The following is a 23,078-nucleotide window of genomic DNA, read 5'->3' on the forward strand; positions in this document are numbered from 1 at the left end:
TACCTTCCTGCTATCCTTGTTGGTTCAGTGCTTTTGAGTCGAGCTGCTGGGGTGTCGTTGGGTGTGGCTCCCAACACTCCATGGTGAACGATATTTGGGTAGGCCCAAGTCTGATGTATTAGTGTGTACGAAAGGGAAAGGAGGGAAAAAGGGTTTGTAATCCTGGTTTTGAATAGTTGACATTAAATTAGAAATGCTATGCATGTTTTATCCTGTGGGCCTGATGTTGCTGTTTTCTGAGGTGTCTACCGCAACCTTTCTCCAATTTTATGTGTATGTTTCAATCTTGGATATTTTCATTAACGTGGACAGTGGCGCCCCTAGAGTAACTTTTGACTTTGAGATGCTTATCTTTTTTCAGAACATCTCCTTTTGCCCTTCTCTTTCTCGAGCTCTGGGTCCTACGGTAGGGGAGGGATCCTTGGTGGGATGGCCCCAGTGGGGTAACCAGGCTGTTTGCTCCCACCCCTAGCTATGCATGTGAGGACTCTCAGGCCTGCTCCTTTAAGCTTAATCCTGTAAATTCTTTGTCTTGTAGGAAGATGACGATTCAGAGACTGAAAAACCAGAGACTGATGACCCAAAGGTATTTGGTGTTTCCTGTGGTGGGTGGCTGGATGTGAACAAGGTTTTAACAGTATGGTTCAGTTCGTTTGTCTGGTCAAGGTTTGTCTCACTGACACACCATGCAACCGTGCATAAATTTTCTGGGATGAAACAAGCTTTATAAAGAAAGAACCTGGAGACCACCCAGGAATGAATAAGTCCTGGGGCAGACTAGATTCCCAGCCTTGCAAATAGTGCTGTATCTCCAGGCCAGAACGGCAAGAGCCTTGGCTGAGTGCAGCAGCCCACCTGCACTGTGCAGTCCCGATGAAACTTTGTGGGTCACTGCCGCTCCAGGTAGGTTAGATATGAGTACGTTTTTAGAATCTCTCAGGGAGCCATAAGGGCTGCCTTACAAATTCAGCGTTCTCTTTGGTTGTCTAGAAGTGAAGAAGGCTGCAGGAGCTCAGCCCAAAGTGAGACCTATCCCCCAGTTGCTCAGGATCCTGAGCATAACCCTTTTCCCAGGGTTGTGCCCTTCCACTCTTGGGTGAGCCATCCGGAATGGAGTTTTTTCATATAATATAGCCATTTCTTCTTGTAGTTCCGCTTCAGTAGCAGCTGGGAGTAATTAGCGGCACTTCCAGTCGTATTCCTCCATGTCCCAGTCTTGGCCAAGGTTAAGATCCCCTTTGTGTTGGGTAAGCTCACAGTACTGTGTGCTGGGAGTTAGTGGAAGCATTCCTCTTGAAGAAGCGTTCTTTAGGGGACCAATATGTTTTTCAAACAGAGACTAATTTCATCTCTCTAGGCCTAAGGGAATAGGAACCAAGTTTTGTAATTAAAAACTGTTTTGAAACCAGTGGAAGCCTTTAAGGTGACCTAGCAGAATTTAGGAAAATTATGCCAGATTATAATCTAGAACTGTATCCTAAAATGTGGGGTGAACTGTTTCTAAATATGAACTGATTCTGTGATTGGACAGAACTGTGTACAACTTGAAATAATCTGCAAGGCTGTAGATGATGCAGATAAGAACATATGTTACCAAGAAAGAAAGTTTTGGCCCCAAGTTTCCTTTTCCAGCATGCTGTAGAAGGAAAACATTGAACCTTAGAAACTGCAGGTGCAAATTCCTTTCTGTGCTGAGCAAGGAGCCCAGGCCTAAGAACTTGTCCAAGCTTTTTTAGCAGAAGAGTGAGGGCAGATGCAGCCTTGTACAAGGTCAGACACAACTCTGGCTTGCAGGAAAGAAAACACCTGCTAGTGTTCTTCCTTCTGAGCTTTTGGGGTGTGTGGGCCTTAGAGCCTGAGCATAAAACCAGCCCAGGAAGCCACCAGCTGTTGTACCCATTGGGATTTTGAGTGCAGGAGGAAAGGAGCTGTTGTGGGACCCAGAGTCTTTATGTGAACAGTTGCCTGCCTTTGCCTAACTGGATGTGTGCCCGACCTCTCAGCAGCGCCTCTCCAGAGTTCAGTGATCCAGACAGCAAATCCTCTGGGGTGGCATGTCCTTATGAGAGAGTGGGCCACAAGAAAACAAAGCAGGCTTTACTACTGTCTGCAAGGCAAAATTGGGACGTTGTTAATGCATCTGTGAGCTCAGCCTGCTCAGCCTCCCCTTTCACTCCCCCACTCCATCCCACATCACAGTTGGAAAGGCCAGTCACTAACACTTGCCCCTTGACCAAGGTGCCTTACTGGACCTCATTCCGGCCTTTGAATTTTAAGTCTTGTTGTGGAATGAAAAGTTCTCATGGAATGATTCCCATTCCTGCTGGGGAGTCCTCCAGTCAGAACACAAAATCTAGCCCTCAGAGTAATTTGATGTCGTTCTTCTGGAGGGTACCGGAGGAGGGCTGCAGGTGGAGCTCGCCGGCTCACATGCCCTCCATTCCCCAGTGGATGTTTTGGAACATATCTCTGGTATTCCTGCCCTAAGTATTTGAAGGTTCTACAGGTTATGTCAATAGAGTGGATCTTTGTTAGAGGAATCATTTATTTTGTTAGCGGATGTATTGGTGTCATAACCGTCTTTTCCACTAGATGGCAGTCTCCTTCCTACTTTGACTTTTTAAGGCCTGCTTTTAATTTTCGCAAATATTTTGGTTTCTTTACACAATTAAAAATTGAGGATCCCAAAGAGCTTTGGTTCATTTTTATTTGATCTACTACCTATTGATATTTACTATTTTAGGAGTTAAAACTGAGATAGTTTAAAAATATTTATTTAAAAATAACAATAAATCCATAACATGTTTGCATAAATAACATTTTTGTGAAAAATAACTATTTCCCAAAACAAAAAATTTAGTGCAAGGAGTAGCATCATTTTACCATTTTACAAGTCTCTTTAATGTCTGGCTTAATAGAAGACAGCTGGAGTCTTATATCTGCACATTTTTTAAATCATTTTTTTAAATTAGAGAAGTTGTGGGTTTATAAATACCGGATTCCCATATGCTACCCTATTATTAATACCTTGCATTGGCGTGGAACATTTGTTACAATTGATGATGGTACATTTTGATAATAATTGTACTATTAACTATAGTCAGTCCATGGTTTAACTTTGGCTTCACTGTTTGTGTAGTTCCTTGGATTTTTATTTTTTAATTTTTATTCTGTTACCATATAGTTGAAGGACTCACACTCAAAATGTTATAACCTAACATTTCTCTTTTTAACCAGATTCAGATATATATTTCAGTACTGTTAATCACGTTCACAATGTTGTGCTACCATCACTGCCGTCCATTATCAAAACATTTCCAACATTACAATCTGGTAACCTATATTCTCGAATCTAACTCTATGAGTTTGCTTATTCTGATTATTTCGAGTCATTGAAATTATACGTTTTTTTGTCCTTTTGTGTCTGGCTTGTTTCACTCAACATGATGTCTTCAAGGTTCATCCATGTTGTCACATGTATCAGGACATCTTTCCTTCTTATAGCTGAATAATATTCCATCATATGCATATGCCACATTTTGTTTATCCATTTCTTGGTTGATGGACACTTAGGTTGCTTCCATCTTTGGACAATTGTGAATAATGCTGCTATGAATATCAGTGTGTAAATATCTGTTCGAGTCCCTGCTTTTAATTGTTTTGGGTATATACCTACCTAGTAGTGGGATTTCTGGGTCATGTAGCAGTTCTATACTTAACTTTCTGAGGAACCTCCAAACTGTCTTCCACAGCAGCTGCACCATTATACATTGCCACCAGCAGTGAATGAGTGTTCCTATTTCTCTGAATCCTCTCCTTCACTTGTTATTTTCCGTTTTTTAATAGCAGCCATTCTAGTTGGTGTGAAATGGTATTTCATTGTGGTTTTGATTTGCATTTCTCTGATGGCTAATGATGTTGAGCATCTTTTCATGTGCTTTCTGGCCATTTGTATATCTTCTTTGGAGAAATGTCTATTCAAGTTTTTTGCCCATTTTTTAAATTGGTTGTTTGTCTTTTTGTCATTAAGTTGAAGAATTTCTTAAAATATTCTGGATAGTAAACCTTTGTCAGATATGTAGTTTCCAGGTATTTTCTCCCATTACATAGGTTGTCATTTTACTTTCAAGATAAAGTCCTTTGAGGCACGAAAGTTTTTAATTTTGATAAGCGTTCATGTATCTATTTTTTCTTTTGTTGCTTGTGCTCTGGGTATATAAAGTCTTGAAAACATTACCTAACTCAAGGTCCTGAAGATGCTTCCCAGCATTTTCTTCTAGGAGTTTAATGATAGTTGTGGCTTTTATATTTAGGTCTTTGATCCATTTTGAGTTGATTTTTTGTATAAGGTATGAAGTAAGGTGCCTCCTTTTTTTTTTTTTTTTTTTTCCCCAAATAGAGATCCAATTTTCCCAGCACCATTTTTAACTATTCTTTCCCAATTGAGTGGTCTTTGCTACCTCGTCAAAAATCAATTGGCCATAAATGTGAGGGTTGATTTCTGAGCTCTCAAATAGATTCCATTCGTCTGTATATCTGTCCTTGCGCCAGTACCATACTGTTTTGACTACTTTGGCTTTGTCAGAAGATTTAAGAACTGGAAGTGTGAGTCCTTCAACTTCATTTTTCTCTTTCAAGACGGCTTTGGCTATTCTGGACCCCTTACCCTTCCATAAGAATTTGATGATTGGCTTTTCCATTTCTGCAAAAAAAAAAAATGTTGGAATTTTTATTGGAATTGCATCAGATCTATAAATTGCTTTGGGTAGGATTCACATCTTCATTGTATTTAGTCTTGATCTTATTTAGTGTTCCAGTCTTGGATCTTATACCCTGCCACTTGGCTGAATTCATTTATTAGCTCTAAGAGCTTTTTTGTTAATATCTGCTTTTGTATTCAGTCTGATGGAGTATGTTTTGTTTGAAGTAAATGAAGAGAATCCGGCTTCATCCAGATAGGCAGTTGGAAAAGGGTGAAGTATTTTAATATCCCTTTCAGGTAACTATGGATATTCTTTGATACTTCATCAAAGTTTAACAAGTGGTAGTTTCCTAAAGGTTAGTTGTTATATGGAATCTGATACCTCATCAGTGAACATTTTTAACTCTGCTTCATTAAAATCCATTGATCTATCTTATACTTGATTGGATCTTTTACCCATACATGATTTTATAACATCAGACATTGGTGATTTGGAAAATGTTGGTTCACTGAGTTATGCAGATCTGAATGTTGGCACATTTCATTCTCTAATATCGGAAAAATCACATTTGTTAGTAACATCACTAATTTCATCAGACAAGCCGTTAAGTGTTGGAAAGTTATCTAGCTCACAATGGGGAGTACACCTTTTCCAAAATTTTAAATTTTCCTTGAAAGCTTGACTTTTTTTTTTTTACTGAGCTGTATTCACATACCATACCATCATACAAAGCGTACAATCAGTTGTTCACAGTACCACTGTATAGTTGTGTGTCCATTACCAAAATTCATTTTTGAACGTTTTCATTACCACACACACAGAAGTAATAAGAATAAAAATTAAAGTGAAAAAGAACAAAGTGAAAAACATCACTCAATGCTTTTTTTTTTTTTTGCCCCCGTTTTTCCACTCATCCATCCATACACTGGACAAAGGGGAGTGTGATCCACATGGCTTTCCCAATCACATTGTCACCCCTCATAAGCTACATTTTTATACAATCGTCTTCAAGATTCAAGGGTTCTGGGTTGTAGTTTGATAGTTTCAGGTATTTACTGCTAGCTATTCCAATTCATTAGAACGTAAAAAGGGTTGTCTATATTGTGTATAAGAGTGCCCACCAAAGTGACCTCTTGGTTCCTTTTGGAATATCTCAGCCACTGAAACTTATTTCATTTCATTTCACATCCTCCTTTTGGTCAAGAAGATGTTCTACATCCCATGATGCCGGGCCCAGATTCCTCCCCGGGAGTCATATTCCACTTTGCCAGGGGTATTTACACCCTTGGGTGTCAGATCCCACATGGGGCTCGGGAGGGCAAGTGATTTCATCTGCCAAGTTGGCTTAGCTAGAGAGAGAGGGCCACATCTGAGCAACAAAGGGGCATTCAGGAGGAGACACTTAGGCACAATTATAAGCAGACCTAGCCTCTCCTTTGCAATAACCGTCTTCCCAAGGGCAAGCCTCGTGACTGAGGGCTCAGCCCATCAAACCACCAGTCCCCAGTGTCTGCGAGCACATCAGCAACCATCGAGGTAGGGAAGCCCAACACCCCATGCATTCTCCCCCAGCAATGTTCACATTAATGGTAGCATATAATATTTCTTTTTTTGTGCCTGGCTTATTTCACTCAGCATTATGTCTTTAAGGTTCATCCATGTTGTCATATGTTTCACAACATCATTCCTTCTTACTGCTGCATAGTATTCCATTGTATGTATATACCACATTTTATTTATCCATTCATCTGTTGAAGGACATTTGGGTTGTTTCCATCTCTTGGCAATTGTGAGTAATGCTGCTATGAACATTGGCATGCAGATATCTGTTCGTGTCACTGGCAAGCTTGACTTTAACATTGTCAGTAAGTACTTTAAATTTTTCCTTCAAGTGACAGGCTCACTTTTATCATTTTTGAGGAAATGTCTGCCAAATTCTCATGTCTGAATAACTATAGTTTGTCTGTTATTCTTTCAAGTAAAGTTGGTGTCCCATGAAGACCATGGCTAGTTTAACTCGTAACTCAGTCACATTAGAGCTTTCCTTTGGGACAATCGTCATACTTCAGTGTGCAGCCAAAGCGCTTTTGCATACGTCTCATTTCATCACTCAACATGTTAAAAAAGACTTGTACTCAAGGATCAAGTTGTAATAAAATTAATCATTTTTACTGCTTCGTCAAGGACATTCCTAAGTGAAACTGGCTTTTTTTTTAAATGAGAGCATAGTGACAGCTATTACAGTTTGATGCCACTGCCTTGATTTGTGCTAAAGGGCCAGCAGTTTTACCCTCCATTGCTTGTGCAAGTGTCAACACAGTGAAAAAGACAAATAAGGTCTTAGTATTTTTATGTAAATAGTTTTGACCTTGTGGCTCCCCAGGGGGTCCGTACTAAAACAATCAATAAAATTAAATTGTTAGATAGCTATTTTCATTGCTACGTAAGTACCTATTAAACTGTTAGCCTTGTGGGGTCTTTTTTTTTTTTTTAACCATAATTTTGAGATATATTCACACACCATACAATCCATCCAACGTACACAATCAGTGGTTCTCAGTATCGTGACACATTTGTGTATTCATCACCATGATCATTTTTAGAACGTTTGCATTACTCCAGAAAAAGAAATAAAAAAGAAGACCCAAATATCCCATACCCCTTACCCCTCCCTATTATTGACCACTAGTGTTGCAATCTACCCAATTTTAAGACTTTCAGTAGAGGTAGGTTAACTAAGGCAGTGTAGTATTGTCAGAGACAGATGTATAGATCAGTGGAACATCCAGAAGTAGATCCATACAAATACAGGCAACTGACTTGTTTTTTTTTTAAACTATATTGTTATATAATCATTATCAAAGATCAAGGCTACTGGAATACAGCTTAGGGGGTCTTGAGCTGTGTTGGGGGCAGTAGAGTATCTGGAGTAAGATAAGTTAGCGTAGCATAGTGGGGAGAAGTTTAGGCTCTGAAGTTAGAGAGACCTGGGTTTGAATTCCAGCTCTGCTTCTTATAACCTAGGGACTCAGGTAAGTCCCTTGACCTCCCTTGAGCCTCAGATTTTCTCATCTGTAAAGTAGAGGTCATAATAAAACCCATCTCATTTGTTTGTGAGATTCACTAAGTAAATGTAAATAAGCCCTAAGCTTAGCAGTCTCTGGTGTGTATGCTCAGTAATGTGAGATGCAGGGCCTGCCACTACCGGTCCCTCTGCTTGCTTCCCAGGCTGGTCAGGCCATCTCATTGGGCCTATTTTGGAATTTTGGATTTTATGTTTTCAGCTGGCATGTGCTCAGAGAAGAGCAATCATAAAAGTCAAGGGAATAGAAATCAGAGTATGTGAGGAAATGTTCAAGGAGCTAGAGGAGAGAAGACATGGGAAGAACCAGTCATGGTCAGATGTTGGAAGATCAGGTAAGGGAAAGGAGGTGGAGCCAGACGCAAAACTTGAAGCAACATGTAGAAATTACATGGAAGAAGTTTGCCTTCCATAATGAGGAACTTTTTGTCATTTCTGGCCAAAAGTGGGTTGAGCTGCTTTATGAGGTAGTAAGCACCCCCTTTTCCTGTTTTTCAGACAGCTTTTGAGAAAACATTTGTCAAGAATGTCACAAAGAAATGCATATGGTAGGTTTTGACTAAACTGCCAAGGGTTCCCTGGAACCCTCCTGAGAAAGGACTTGGGGACGAGGCATTTTGGATAAGCAAAATTGAGTATTCTCTTACCTTACTATCTGCTAGCATCAGTGCATGGGTTGAATACCAACACCAGATAAATTGCCTTAATTTCATCACTCTGATGTTTGGAGTTATGCGTCAATGCAAAGTCCCACATTGAGAATTCGAGTCAGAAATGGTAACTCCAGACCCACCTTTGCTCGGAGCCTTCGGTCTGTCAGCCCGGGGTGGCAGGAATTAGGCCATGTGGTTGCTGGGTTTGCCCCAAACTAGAGAGAAGGAAAAGGTTGGAGGAGGTGACCAAGCATGCCACAGAAAAAAGATAGTTTCAATACTTCTCTTCCATTGTTTCTTTTTCTCTAACTTTAGTTTTCAGGTGATCCTCTTCAGGAAACAGCCCAACTCTTCCATGTTTTGATTGCTCAGGAGCAGGTGGCACTGCTGCCTTAGAAGTCAGAGACTAGAAGTGGCAGCCCTCTTTCCAGCTCCTCACTAAAGAGAAAGGGGTGCCTGGTGGCTTAAGCATTTCCTCCATCTTTTTAGCCTTGGCACAAGAGCTTCTCTTTCGCCACTCTCATTTGTCTGTTTTGCCTCGGTTGCCCTGGAACATTTTCCTTTGTTTATTTTTTTCTCCACTCCTGCAGTTCCTGTGGATGAAGGTATTTCCACTCAGTTACTGTCCCTGACACACCCTTCCTTTGAAAGCAAACATAGGGGTTGATGACCTGGAGCAAGAAAGATGGAGCAGCCTGTTTGTTGCCGGCGAACTGGGAGGGCTGCTTGGCTGGAACTGGGTTTGCCGGCCTCCCGGGTGCCCTCAAGGCTCTGATCTAGGAAAAGAATCCTCCTGGCCCGAGGAGCAAACATCTGTAAAAACAAAACAGCACCTCTTGTCAGGGAGGGGCCGTCCAGTGGGGATGGCAGTTCAGGCATTTTTAAAAGGCATGTTAAAGTAAAAGGAAACGTTTTTCAAATTATTAGTGCCTGAAAATAGTGTTGAAATGTGGAGTTCACAACCTGGAGCCAGTCTAGTGAGAAAGGCGGCGGGCTGAGTGCCGGCTGGTTTCTCGTGGCTGCAGGGCCACAGGCATCTGCCTGGAACTTCATTCGGCTTCGTCTGTAGCATGAGGGCCACGACACCTTCTTTACAAGGTTGTTGTGACCATGATATCAAAGGATGTGTGTGAAAGGGCCTTTCTTGCAATTAGTGATAGTGGTTGACTTTTTCTGCAAAACTATCAAATTATACACCCTCATCCTGTAGCTCAGAAGTTCCCATACTTTCTCAGTTCGTGGTGCCCTTCGTGTCTCAGAAATTGTTTCACAGAGCTCCTAGACCAAAGAAATACCCAACAGTTCTGCTCATTAAGCAATTGGTTCCAAACAACTAATAAGTATTATTCAGTTGCTGCTTGTAAAAAAATTGCACATTAATTTGTGCGGTGTCTGATAGATATCAAATATTGGTATGTTTCCCTTGAAATTTTTTAATATCTTGTGGCACCTTTGTGAGTTTGCTGCAGCACCCTGGGATGCTGTGTATGTCTTTGGGGAAACAGAACTGACAGACCACACATACACACATACACACTTTGTAAATATTATGGGACTTCCAGGAATTGGCTCGCAGCTGTGGAAATGGGCAAGTCCCAGTTCCATAGAGCAGGCTACAAACTGGGAACTCTGATGAAGGTTTTCTATGAATTCCCCAGGAGAAGCTGCTGGCTGAAATAGAGATGGAAAGTCTTCCTTCTGAATGCTGAAATCATCACTTCTTTTAAGGCCTTCAACTAATTGGATGAGAATTCTCTCTTTGCTGAAGGCAATCTCCTTAGTTGATTGTAGATGTATAATCAGCCATAGAGGCAATCAGCTTACTGATGATTGAATTCCACAAAATATCCTCACACTAACTGTCAGACTGTGCTTGCTTGACCAAACAACTGAGCACCATAACCTAGCCAAGTTGACATATGAACTTAACCATCACAGATGCCTTGTTGCTTAGTTTGGGAACTGCAGCGGCACTTGTCTCAGAGTTCCTGAGTGAGGGGGCCTGGTATAAGTCCTCCCCTCCCCCTGGAGGCCCTTGCTTTAGATTGTGCTGGAGGCCTGGTCCAGCCGAGTGAATGGATCTCAGTCCCCAGTGGCTGGTACGTACATGTCCTGAATTCCCTTAAGAAGCCCAGGTCCCTCACTCACCATGTGTTATTTTAAAGTGTCAGAATCAAAGCTTTTGTTTCCCAGGAATTTGTTGTTGACAGCTGAACTTTCAGGAGCCTGCCAGCAATTGTATGTGGGCAACACCACAGGTTGAAATCTTATATTCTCTAGAGAATCCAACTGTGAATCTTTACTTGGGTCGGAAGAAATGTTCATCTTTTAAAACTCATCGAAGTCACGTGGTCACATACCTAGCATTGGGAGACGGACTCAGTGTGGTTTAGGATTTGGTAGCATCTCTTCTGTGTACCCTCGGGACGTCTCTAGGTTACGGACAGGGGTGGTGGCACCCACTGTTTGTATGATTAAGCCTTCAGGACCCAGCCCCTTCCGATCAAGTCAACTCAGACATTACTCACTAGGGAACCAAGGACTCTTGAGCTCTGCTCCCTGATGATCGGAGTTAGAATCTTCCCCTCAAGCCAAGGATTTGATACCTGCTTTACTCTGTGACCTGCTAGAGAGTCTTTCCTGGAGCAGTATTTTTCCTCCTAGATGTTTGAGTTTGGCTACCCCAGTGGTTTAACCAATGCTTCATAGAACTGTTACTGTTTGCGGCCTCTTGGTTCAGAGGGAGGAAGTGAGAAGGTGGGAGGTGTTTTACCAGGGCTTTGGGAACTAGGCAGACTTGGGTCTGAATTCCAGTCTTGCCATTTATTGGGCAACCTGCTTGTACTTGGCCTTGGTTTACTTACCTATAAAATGGGAATAATAATGTCTATGGGGTTATTGTGGGACTTGATTGATGTATGTTAGCCCTCAAAGGGTCACATTTAGACCAAGCACTGGGTTTAGGATGTGCTCTGTGGGAGGGAGAACGTAGCTTTATTATTCTACCTGCCCCTGACGTTCTGCCTCCCAAACTCCATGATCCTTTGATTGCTGACTGAAAAGAGTTACAGTATGACTCATCTAGAACCAAGGAGGAGCAAGTGGCATTTGACCATTAAATTCTGATAGCAATTGTAATGTGACCCTTGAACTGTTGAGAATGCCCAATCCTACCTAGCACTTGATGCTTTTGTACTTAACCCAAAGAATAGCCTTCTTTAGGACTTGTCTTTAACAGGACTGGGGTTACCCTTGCAGGTGTGGGGAGAAGTGGGTTTTCTGTAAGCTCATGGAATGGCCCTGTTGGAGAGAACCTACCCTAAACCAGGGTCTGGGGTGGGACTGGGTGGTGACCTGGTCTGAGCAGCAGACAGAAGGACAGAGACAGAGGGCAGGCTATGGAAGTAGCTTATCTGTTGTCTAGATCAAAAGAAATCCAAGCCAGGACCTTTGTCTTGCCACTCTCCAAAGAAGAACTCACCATATCTTAAACAGTTAAGGAAACTGCTATGTCTTCTGTCTGGTCCCAGTAACTTTTTTAATGGTAGAAACGTTAGTATATTCTCACCCTGACCCTCCTTGGCTCCACCACGCTGCCGCAGGGGCCTTCTTGATTACACTTGCTCCAAGTAAACTTGAAGCTGAAACTCCCAGGAGCCCCACCCCACTCCTGGATGGTTCTGCAGCCGAGAAGTAGCCCTTGCATGCCCAGTCCATCCTCCCACCAGGCACACAAGCCCCAACAGACTTCCTTCCCCTCGGGGCCACATGCCCCGGATTGCTAACCAAGGTGTGGCTAGGCCCCTCCTTCCCTGGTTGGGATTCATCTTTTTGAAATTATATGATACAGAAAGCTGCCTTTGCTTAGGGAGCCAACACTTCCACCTTCATTCTGTTTTAGTTCCTGTCCCTTGAGAGGTTCCTGTGGGTTTTTGGGTTTGGTAGGGTTGTGTTCATTTGTATTCCTAACTGGAGTTCGGTACATTTTTCCTGAGCGGTACCTTAAAGATCTTGGTGTTGTCTTCTGAGCCACTGGACCGTCAGCTCCCCTTACTGCCAATATGTGTATGTTGGTGATGCCCAGTTTGCATTTCCACAGCCCTGACTTTCTATCTCAGGTATGTTTGCCCCAGTGGGAATCTAGCTCAGCAGATGATCTCTTGAGGAGGATGCTTTTGTCCTTTGGTGGCCATGTAGCCAGTGCCCCATTAAAGCAGAGTTGTGTGGCTCAAAAATTTGACCTTGCTGTCTGTCCTCAGCCTTGTAAAGCTCTCTTTTGTCTTATCTGCTGTAACTTTCAAAAAAAACTCACACTCTTCAAGTGTCCTTAGTCAAATCTAAGATTACCCTTGGAATAATCAGATGACAAGTCTCCCCTTTGGACATGGTTGTGGTCAGGTTGGTTGAAGTATGTTCCATGTGACAGAGAACATTAACAGCCATGCCAAATGATGTCGGTGTTGTTTTCCTCAGATTTTTCAGATAAAAAGGAGACTGTTTCTCCCCCTCCCTGCCTTTTCTTCTGTCTGCAAGGCTAGTTCTGAGCAGACTTCATTTGTCTCAGCCAATCTTCCTATTTAACTCTTTCCTTTAAAGACCTCTGGTCAGGGAGCTGAGCCTTCCCGTCAGTAAGCTTTCTGGGAGTGAAGGCAGTTCCACAGCATCCAGAGTGGCCCCACCAACTTCCGCCCATTTTCTGATAAATTGAGTGTTTCCATCCCTGGGCAGGCAGCATGCCCATGGCAATGGTCCAATCCTGACCAGCAGGATACAACTGAAGGAAATGTGCTGGCCGTGGGCTTTCTCCAGGGCTCTCGGGTTTGTGTGTGTATGTGTGTGAGAGTGTGTGTGTGTAAATCACCCCGTGCCGGGCATCTGTACCATGAAGGGAGGTGAGGCGAGGTTCAGCGTTGGGTTTGGTGAATTCTCCCATTGAGTCTTGGGGTCACTCATCTGACTCTCAGACCACACAGCAACCGTGTCTCTGTCAAACCAGGACAATTTTTTTTTTCTGGACCTTGGAGGTATTTTGACAGAAGTAATCCAGAATTGCTGTTTTCTTGGCAACTTGAAGTGACTCACACATCCATCTCAGAAGAACCTCATTTGCTTTGACTGTCAGCTGCCCCCCAAGAGGGCGTCCTAGGGCACAGCATGCCACTCACTTCTGAAGAGGCAGAGCACCTGATGGTTAAGAGCACGACAGCATGGGCTCTTGAGACCTTTAATTGAGGGGCTAAGCACACATCCTAAAATTATTCCCCCAGAGTGTACTTTGTTTATGACTGTCCCAGGCACTGGGAACACAGTGGTGAAAGAGTTCACAAGCACATAGAAGGGCTGATTTGTCCTCACTGGCCCAGTAGGGTGGGGTGGAGGAAGACTTCTTTGAGCTGAGACCTGAAACCTGCATGGGGCTCTCCAGGCAGAATTGGGGAGGGACGTGTTTGGGGGAGCAAAGGCACTAGAGCAGGGAGGGGCGGGTGGCTCTGGGGAGCAGAGGGAGGGAGAAGGCTGAAACGGCCGCAGGGGCAGATACCCAGAGTTTAAGCAGGTGATCTGCAGGTTAGGGGAGCTCTCGTTAGGGCTTCCAGCGTCTGGGGCTGTCTGTCCATGGCTGGAGACCACGGAAGAGTTGGAAGTTATTTATGACTAACCTGCCTCCCCAGCTGCCTCCTTTTAAGATACAGTACGACACTGTCCACAGAAGACCCCAGTCTGTGGCGTTCTTGCCGCTGGTGGGGAGAGGTTACCCCATGCCCTCTGCTCACAGTGCCCTCCCTGTGCCTAACGCTTCCAGAGCTGGGACAAAAAAGTGACCTTGAGGGTTGGCAGCCTCCACATGCCCAGGGCTGCCAACACTGCTCCTGAGTTTGTGGGTGTGCTTTCTGGGGTAGTTGCCTGAAGGATTGATTAAGCATTGTTGGCTGTAAATAAACTTCTGTTCTCTCAACCAGGACCTTGTACTTCTCTGCTGAGTAAAGCCTCCCAGCTTGGATGGCAGCTTATCCAGCTGCCTGGATCCATATTGTTTTTACTTCCTTCCTCTGCTCTAGTCACAACTTCATTGGTGGCTGACTTTTATGCTCTTTGCAGGGCAAACCACTTTCCAGGCTCTGTAATTCCTGAGAACAGGCCCCTTCCCTGCCACTGACTTACAGCCAAGTCTCTGCCACCGTTAATTAGGAAACTAAAATTGGCAGGTAGGGTGTGTGTGCTCAGCGCATTGTTGTCTGGGGACAGCCCCCGGCCTGCAGTGGCTGCCTGGTGCCCTGGCTGGTGGGGCTTAGTCTCAGGTGGAGCTGGGGTGGAGGGGCATGGGCAGGCAGAGAGAACAGCCCCTGCCTCAGTTTGGTTTCTTTGACCAGTTCAGCATTTGACCATTTCTCACTCTTTCCTCCTCTTTCTGTCTTCTCACTTGGCTTCTGTTGGGAAGCTGTGGAGTATTTTTTCTTTTTTCTTGTTTCTAAATTGGATTTGAACTTGGGAGCTGAGGAGGTTTGCCTTGTCTTTTCTCCTAGCAGCTGCTTTTCCTTCCCTAGTTAAGATGCTTTGTTTTCATCTTCCTAAGGAACTGGGTGAGAGTCCTTCAGCCTATCCTATCTGAAGGGCAGGTGCTGTTGTGTTCAGGGGGCCTCCCGATGTCACCTCTTGGGTACTGGGTCCTGTGCCTCCTGACGGATGCAGACACTGTCTGGTAGATAGAGCCCTTGATTTCCAGGTTGAGTTCATGACTAAAACCAACTGAGAACATCTGCCTGGAGGCCAGAGGGATGGATTCACACAAGTCAAGACAGGAGCCCCTGTGCATTCCAAACACTGCTTTGGGGAAAGGAAAGAGGGACAGTGGTTTCTGGTTGCTTTTACTTGCATCCTTGTAACCCCCTCTCCCTGTAACCCCCCCCCCCCTCCTTATTAACAACCTGGTGAGAATCTCCCTCCCTATAGCAGCTTTTGTAAAACTCTTCATCTTCTGGCTGTTTAATAATATGATCCTTTTTTCTGTCTCCTTAGCTCTATCATTTTAAATATTTCATCCAGTGTTTTTTCTGACACTGTGGCTGGCTTCCAAGATGGCTGTCGTGGGTGCTAGGTTCGTTTTAATAGTGAATTCCCAACACCCGAGGCATGCCTGCTAGGAGGGCGTCACCGTGGGTCCTCCTTTTCAGTGTGAATCTTTTCCTCTGTCCTGTCCTTCCTTGCCAGGCTGTTGGCTCCAGGAGGTCAGAATGGAATAATGTCGTGACAGTTTGAATAGAGGCTGCTTTCATTGGCTGGAACTTGCCTCAGAGGACAGTTGAGGGTAAACAGTTCTGAAAAGCATCATTGGGGTATTAGTCATCCATCCTCAGTGGGCTTGGCCAGACGCCCTGCCTCACCTTCCTTGCTGAGCTTTTCTCCTCATTGCTTGAAAGTCGTGATCTGTGTTTCTGGGCCCTTTGGGGTGAGACGTGACCAAGCCCTTCACCTTCGTGTGCTCAGGGCAGGGCGTGGCCTTAGGCTGCTTTGGCTAAGTGGCACTTTAGCTCCAAAGAACTTGGCCTGCTTTCTGTCTTAGCGAGGAATTTCTTCAGGGGAGGCTGTCTGTTCCAGATTCCCATTGGTGCAGTGACCCAGGCAGATGCCCAGGGGCCCAGCAGACTCCCAACCCAGCTGGTTCATCTCAGGGGCTGAGGAATTAAATTCTCAAACATGACAAGGCATGGCCACCAGGAGGCACAGATTTCCCCGGTTTGCTTCTCCAGAGCCTTAGAAGTCCCCAGAGTGCCAGTGACATCAATGGGGAATGTGAACAGACAGATCCCAGAGTTGTTCCAGAGAACCTGGACAGTGTTTCTGGCTACTTCCTGAGACATGCTGAGTTGTTCAGCTACCAGTCTTTGGAGGTTCATGTATAAGTTTGGCTTTTAAGATCCCCTGAAGGTGAGAGAACCTTCTCCCACCTGGTGTTGGACCCACGCTCCACTGGGCGGCACTTCATTGGGGGGAACTGAGAGGCAGGGGTCCTGTAGCTCTGAGGCCCCATTGGGAAGTTGGGGCAGGGGGGCTTGCTTCTGTGGATGTTGGGTTTGGGATCAAGAATCCGTAGCTCTGTGGGCACAGGGGTGCACAGCTTGCCCTTTTTTGTGTGCTGGGAGTATAAAAAGGCCAAGACTAGACTAGTTGGCAAATTGACACCACCTACTCAGTTTAGTTTATTTTATTTAGTTTAGTTTAGAAAGATTAATTCTGGGGGAATGGAGAGAGGTGGGAAAAAATTACTTCCTGTTTGTGATTTTTGCCCCATCATCTTTCAGAGATGTGCCTAAACAGCCTCAGCTCAGCCTGGCGGGGACGTTGTGAAATGCAGGAATCTACCACCTCCCCATTGCTGGGGTCTCAAAAGCTGCAGGACACCCCAGACTGGCAGCAGATCTTTTACTCTACCCCCCCAGCCCCAGTAGCTCCCGAAGTAAACAAGCATTTTCCCCTTTGAAGAGACATTACATGTCTGGTGACTAACTCCTGTGACCCTGAGGGAGATACCGGAGAATTCCAGTGTGGGAGCCTTGCCTCCTTCCTTTGGTCTGCTTTGCAGTCCATGGGGAGGGCAGGTGCAGGGCCGGGCTTTGGGAGAGATGCATGGAGGCCTTTAGGAGGAGTTCCCGAGTCCATCCCTCTTCTCCCAGCCAACTGGCTGCGGGAGGGTTAGAGTGGATCCAGCTGATGTTTTCCCACAATTAGCACCCAGAAAGCTGAGGGAAATTTAAGGACGTTTTACAGTCCCACCTTTTGTTGCTGACATGCTCTTTAATGTTGATTCCTTCAGAGTCACTGCTACAAAGAGGGTGTTGTGGGTTCCCCGAGAGACTGATACTCTCTCTAAAGCAGCTGATTTGTGGCTCCAACCTGAATTTGGCACCTCGCAGCCCTGCCCTCCCCCAGCTCAGGCTGAGTGCCCTCTTTGCCCACCTGACAGTGGGAGGGAGGCTGGCGGAGATGGGTTGCTAAGCAGCCTGGCCCGGACATCCTGCCCTCCCAGGTTGGATGAATAGCTGCAGTGTTCGGAAGATGGAGGGGATTTTGGCCTGTCACAGAGTCAGAAGGGACTTTAGGGGGAAGGGGCCAAAAATGACTAGTCTTGGCGAGGAGCCATAGCTCTAGGGGGATTCAGTTGCCTTCCTTCACCTTCCTCCCTGAGACGTGTCTTGGGGTAGGGTTTCTTCGTGCCAGTGGAGTGTCCACAGAGCCCTGCGGCTGTGTTCATGTGCGGGTCTTGTCACACAGTTGTTACCATCTCACAGGAGCTTCTTCAGTCTTATCTGCTCTCTCACTGCCCAAAGGGAGAGGAAATGAGATCCAACAACTTTCTGTGAATTCAGTGTTTGCCATTTTCATCATAAGCATGTGGTGGTGCTTGGGGCCTCTGGTCTAACTGTGTTGGAGAGGCTAGGCATCAGCAGCCCAGAAACGGGAACAGGTGTGTTCTTGCCATTTTACACATGGGGCAGTGGAGGCAAGGCCTCGTCAGCGTGCCAGGAGCTTGTGGCGTGGCCCGGGGACTTGAGATGGAGAGTTTACCCTGGACCAGGAACTTACAGATTAAGTCCAGCAAGCTTCTGACCAGAGGCCTTTGCTTTTAGGTTCTGCACGTGGCTGGCATGGAAGGATGTGTGAAGTGGGTGTTGTGGGGCGGTAGTTTGCATTAAGGATGGGAGAGAGCTGTTCTTCAGAGAGAACACAAAGCCACTGTGGAGAGAGCTGTGAGGTGAGAGCCAAGCAGAGCCGGAGAGAGAGGCTGCCTTGGTGTAGGGTGCCTTTCCAGGCCACTTATTGAAGACTCCAAGCTACCCTTTATCGTAACAAAGTCTTCCTGGTTTGCTTAAACTAAAAATCTCCTGGGAGCAGCTAATCGTCTGTGTTTTCGTTGTGGGATGTGAAGGTTCTAAAGGAGTGGCTTCTCTACCTGGGCGGTAGCGGTGGTAGTGCTCAGAGCAGGAGGGTAGCAGGGCCTCGAGCGTGCACTCTGGGGGTGCAGGCTGTGCCAGGGTCGTGGCTGCTGCCTTTCCTCTCCCGGGCATTGGTGGAGCCAGGAGACCACGCGGGGATCCAACACGCCCCAGCCGCTCTGGTGAGGGAGAAGGGAGGCCCGAGGCTCCACGGTCCGCCAGGCCCATAAGGTTGGTGCCCGGTCACTGTTCTCCACAGGGCTTTACCCTCTCTTCTTTCTTTTCGAGTACGTGTGGTCCTGGTGGAGAGGGTGCCTGCAGATCGGGGCACCTGTCTCACTCCTCCTATTTCTATTTCTCTTTTGCAGGATAACACAGAAGTAGAAAAGCGAGATCCCCAGGAATTAGTTGGTGAGTACCCCCAGAGCGAGCCACAGGGACTTATTTCTGAGCCTTGTGCAGAGCGTGCTGGCGGCCAGCCATGCAGGGCCCGTTGTTCTGGGGGCAGCACTCCGCGTCGGCCAACACCGCTGCTCTGGTGTAAGCGTCGTCTCTTAATACTCCCTCCCGGGGCCTTTGGCATTTCCCAAGATGTCTGAGTGAGACACCCAGGGAACAATTCTTCTTTTGAAATCATATTCATGGTGCTTTTTATTGGGCTTCTGGTCCATTGCCAGTGTTGTCAAGAGGGAATTCAGCCCCCACCCCCTTGGCGGACAGCTCACTCCTCGTCTTTGCTGCAGTTCGTCCCCCTTGTGCCCTGGGCCCAGTCCTCTGTCTTCGTGCCCCTCCCCTCTCTGCTGGCATGGTCATGTTGCTCAAGGAGTGAACATGTGGCCTCAGCTGGCATCTTGCTCTGTCCCCCGGCAGGAATATGCCTCCAGCCCTGAAGTCTGGGACCCTGTGACTTGGGAAGAGCAGGGAGGTGATGTTTCTGGAAAATGGTGCACATTTCATCCAAGTCCATGTTAGCCCCCAGCCTCTTAAGCCTTTCAGAAAGCCCCTTTATTCCTTTGGTTTGGCCTGGACTTTCTAACAGCTCTTCCAAAGCCTGACCCAGGGGAGGTTCCTTGCAGTCTGAGTCCAACCCCCACCCCCCTGCCCTGCTCCGCCCCACGCACACACACAGTGGGGGCTTGGCCCTCCCTGTGTGGCAGCCAGCATAGCTCTGCCTGCCAGGCCCAGGAGTCCTTGCCAAGGGGCTTCTGCTCTGCTTTGGAAGGACGGCCTGCAGAGCCATCTCCTGTGCCTCCAAATCAGGAGTTTATGGTTTGCTAATTCTAGCTATGGGAATTCAAAGACCAGGACTTATCCTGGAAATGGTACTTCCTGCATTCCCTCTAATTTGTCCTTTCTCTGGATAGGGTCCTTTTACAGGTGGCGGGGGGGGGGGGGGAGCCCATTCTCTTTTTCCCTAACGAAAGCAGCTGAACACTGCTCGTTGTATTTGCCTGTTGGGAAAGGATTGGGTAGGAATGGGGCTGCTCTGAGCAGCCAGACCCCTAGCAGGTTTCTGCCTTTATTCCTGTGTTTCCTGATGAATAGGGTTTAAGTCTTTCCAATCCTGTAAAAGCCTCAGAGCTTTTGTAGGCCTCAGGGTTTCTCAGAGATCTAGATTTTGCTCTCTAGAAAATGGTGCTTTGGGGACATGGCAGTTAGCTTTGTGGGTATGGTGATGCAGAGCACACGCCTGCCAGGAGCCCCCCAGAGGATGGTCTGCAGGGCCTTGTGCCCAGTGGAGCGTGGGCCTCTCTCCTGCCTGTGCTTACACTGAGAAGCTGGGCGATGGGGGGCAGAGAGCAGCCTCTGCGGGAGCTGGATGCAGTAGCGCCCTCCCCTCTCGCCAGCTCCAGCCAGTAGTGGAATGTGTGTGGGTATCAGCCTTCTTGGCCACCAGCTCCTGCCACAGCCAGCTTTTTCTCTCCTGGCTACATTTTCAGAAAGTTTTATTGAGGTACAACTTACAGTAAGTCAGCAATTTTAAGTGCATGATTTGGTGAGTTTTGGCAGATGCCTATAGCTGTGCTAACTCCTGCCACAATCATGATATGAAACTTTTCCATCACTCCAAAATGTTCCGTGTGTCCTCTTCTCTTGCAGTTTTTAGTTTTTTAGTTTAGACTGTTTTCAAATTTCATGTAAATCTGAATTCTCAACCTCGGCACTCTTGGATGGGTTGGATGATTTTGTGTTATGGGGACCTGTCCTGTGCCATGGAGGGTGTTCGGCAGCACCCCTGGTCTCTACCCACTAGATGCCAGGAGCATCCCCCACCCCACCCCACCCCCTGCTTGGTGACAGCCAGAGGTGTCTCCAGACATTACCAAATCATCTCAGAGATGCTGATAACTAACGTTAGGAACCACTGATAAGTAATGGGATCCTATAGTCCTTTGTAGGCTATACTGCAGTTTGTTTATCTATTCACAGGCCAAGGACACAAATGGATCTTTAAGCCCGGTTCTCTGTCTCTCATTGCAGAAAGTAACTAGTTAGCTGTACAGGGTGGCTGGCACCAATGATGCCCAGCTGTCAGCCTGAACTCAGCTCCTTGGTTAATGTATTGTGGGTGCCAGGATTTTCTGGCTGCTCACCTGGTAGCGAGAAGCATTTCCATTGCTCTATTGGGGCAGCCAAGAGAGATCTCCTAGGTCTCTCCAGTACGGTAGCTTCCTGAGAGCTGAGCACAAATGTCCTGGCTAGTCCCTCCAGGTGCCCACCGATGCCCAGGTGTCCCTAGGACATTGGCATTTTCAGTGTGGTATCCAGTAGGATTCTCCATGTCAGTGATGAGCTGGAGACTCTCTCATGCCGCAGGCCGTCTCTGGAGCCCCCGGTCTTGCTCATTCCCAGCCATTACACAAGCCTATCAGACCAGTGCTCCTTCTCCACTTCACCCATGGCAGCAATGGATTCCACGGGTGTTCACTGCTTGGAATGTGCACGGGGGTGAGCCACTCTGACCCCAGGCTCCTCTGCTCCTAAGTGCGCTGCCTTCCTAGTCGCCCTGCAGACCCAGGCCGTAGCCACACACACCGGCACTACCTCCAGGTGTCTGTGGGCACATTTCTTGACATGTTTCCTGAGGAGATGGCTTGAGACTCTCTGGCTGTCAAGCACCAGTCTGTGTGGTCTGATGTCTTCTATGTGGACTCATTCTGGAATTTGGGAAAGAGAGAATCACTAAAAGATTGCTCCTGATGTCTCTGGGACAAACTTTTTATCTAGTTTCCCTGAATATATCCCTTTATTTGCCAATTACTTTGTAAGAATTCTCTTGTTTCTAGCTTGGGAGGGGTTTCTCTACCCCTGGTGTCCTATACCATTTGAGCCCCAGAGGGTGGTTAGGTTACTATGGCAACAGTGCCATGCCCTGTTTTTCCCAGAGGCCTTCCTGGAGCATGCCAAACAACAGTCCTTGCTCTCCGTCTCAGGCACACATACGCTCCATCTCCCACACCCTGTGAAGAACATAACCCTGCTCACTTGTGTACCTAGAGCCTGCTGAGATTCTCTTGCTGCCCTTGTTGCTGACACTCGTAGAATACAGGGTGTAGTTCCCCCCAGCTAATCTCGCTCTCGACTGGCCCAGCCGCCTGCTTGAACCTCAGGCTAAGAGCTTCTGACTATCCCAGGCTGAGAGGAACGAGGAAGTCAAGAGCAGCCTTGAACTCCAGCCAGATCTGGGTGTCACCACCCTTGCTTCAGAGGGCAGAGGAGGGTGCTGGGCAAGGAGAAGCACCTGGTTCCCTAGTGGAAACTGCTCCTGGGCTGCACTGGCTTGTCTGGCCCACCACAGGCCCACTGCTCTGCCGGTCACCCAGTCCCTGTCCTCCTGCCCACCTGCAGTGGCTGGTCTAGTGCTGTGTTCCTGGGGCACGCCCAGAGAGGATCCGCTGGTGACAGCAGCAGTTAGCACACGTGGTTGTGTTGGAAGACTCTGCCTTGGTGGGGAGGCTTCCTCAGTCTCAGGGTGTCTCTGAGGTGTGCACAGGCTTGTGAGGCCACAACCGAGGCCGCTGACATCTGGTGGAGCCTTATCCCCAGCCCTGCTCAGCTCCGTGCTCTTTACAGTTTCAGTAAAACTTGGAGCAGGTATCAAAGCACCTTATCTGCTAAGAAAATATTAACCCAGCCTGAGGAGAGGATGAGAAAGGGAGGGCTGTGCAAGGCCAGCCCCGGGCAGCCCAAGTCCTGGGTGAGCTGTGCTGAGCAAGGGTTAGCCTGGGACCCACACACAGTGAGCACTTGCTGGATGTTACTGGTGGTGATTTGTTCATTCTTTCCCTTCATCCTGCCCCACCCTGTTCTGCCTGCTATTTGCGCATTGTATGGTCCTTTTCATGAGAGAATGTTTTAAAGAGCACAAACAGAATCTTACAACAAACAGCACATTGTCTGAGTGATCCAGAGCACAACTCTGCAGTCGCCAGGGTGACCAGAGGCTACGGGGAAGGGAGTGGAGAGCAAGCAAGCGGGAGCTCCCTAGGTGGGCAGCGGCAAATCTCGGAACTGTCCCTCGGGGGTTGTGGTTCTTCACGTCAGAATCAGGCCTTTTGTTCCCAAGGATGAGGTAGACCAAGCAAGGGTTGGCTGGTTTATTAAAACACAGTGCCAAGCTAATAACCTCATTCTCAACTTTAAGAAATGTCATTTATGCTTATGGCACAGTTTTGGATGCTTTCGGACCCAAAGGCTAGGGAACTCTGAA

The 23,078-nt window shown here is 46.7% G+C and overlaps 1 protein-coding gene across 4 annotated transcripts in view; it reads left to right on the forward strand.

Annotated features, from left to right (window-relative positions):
- Positions 1-23,078, forward strand: part of LOC119514449 (SAP30 binding protein) — a 35,295-nt gene that overhangs the window by 3,216 nt on the left and 9,001 nt on the right. For all 4 annotated transcript variants that reach the window (XM_037810213.1, XM_037810212.1, XM_037810210.1 and 1 more), the window contains exons 3-4: positions 539-586; positions 18,736-18,778. In XM_037810213.1, the coding sequence (XP_037666141.1) occupies positions 539-586; positions 18,736-18,778 (91 nt within the window). The remainder of the gene's footprint in view (positions 1-538; positions 587-18,735; positions 18,779-23,078) is intronic.

Source organism: Choloepus didactylus, chromosome 18 (assembly GCF_015220235.1).
Source record: "Choloepus didactylus isolate mChoDid1 chromosome 18, mChoDid1.pri, whole genome shotgun sequence".
Taxonomy (NCBI): domain Eukaryota; kingdom Metazoa; phylum Chordata; class Mammalia; order Pilosa; family Megalonychidae; genus Choloepus; species Choloepus didactylus.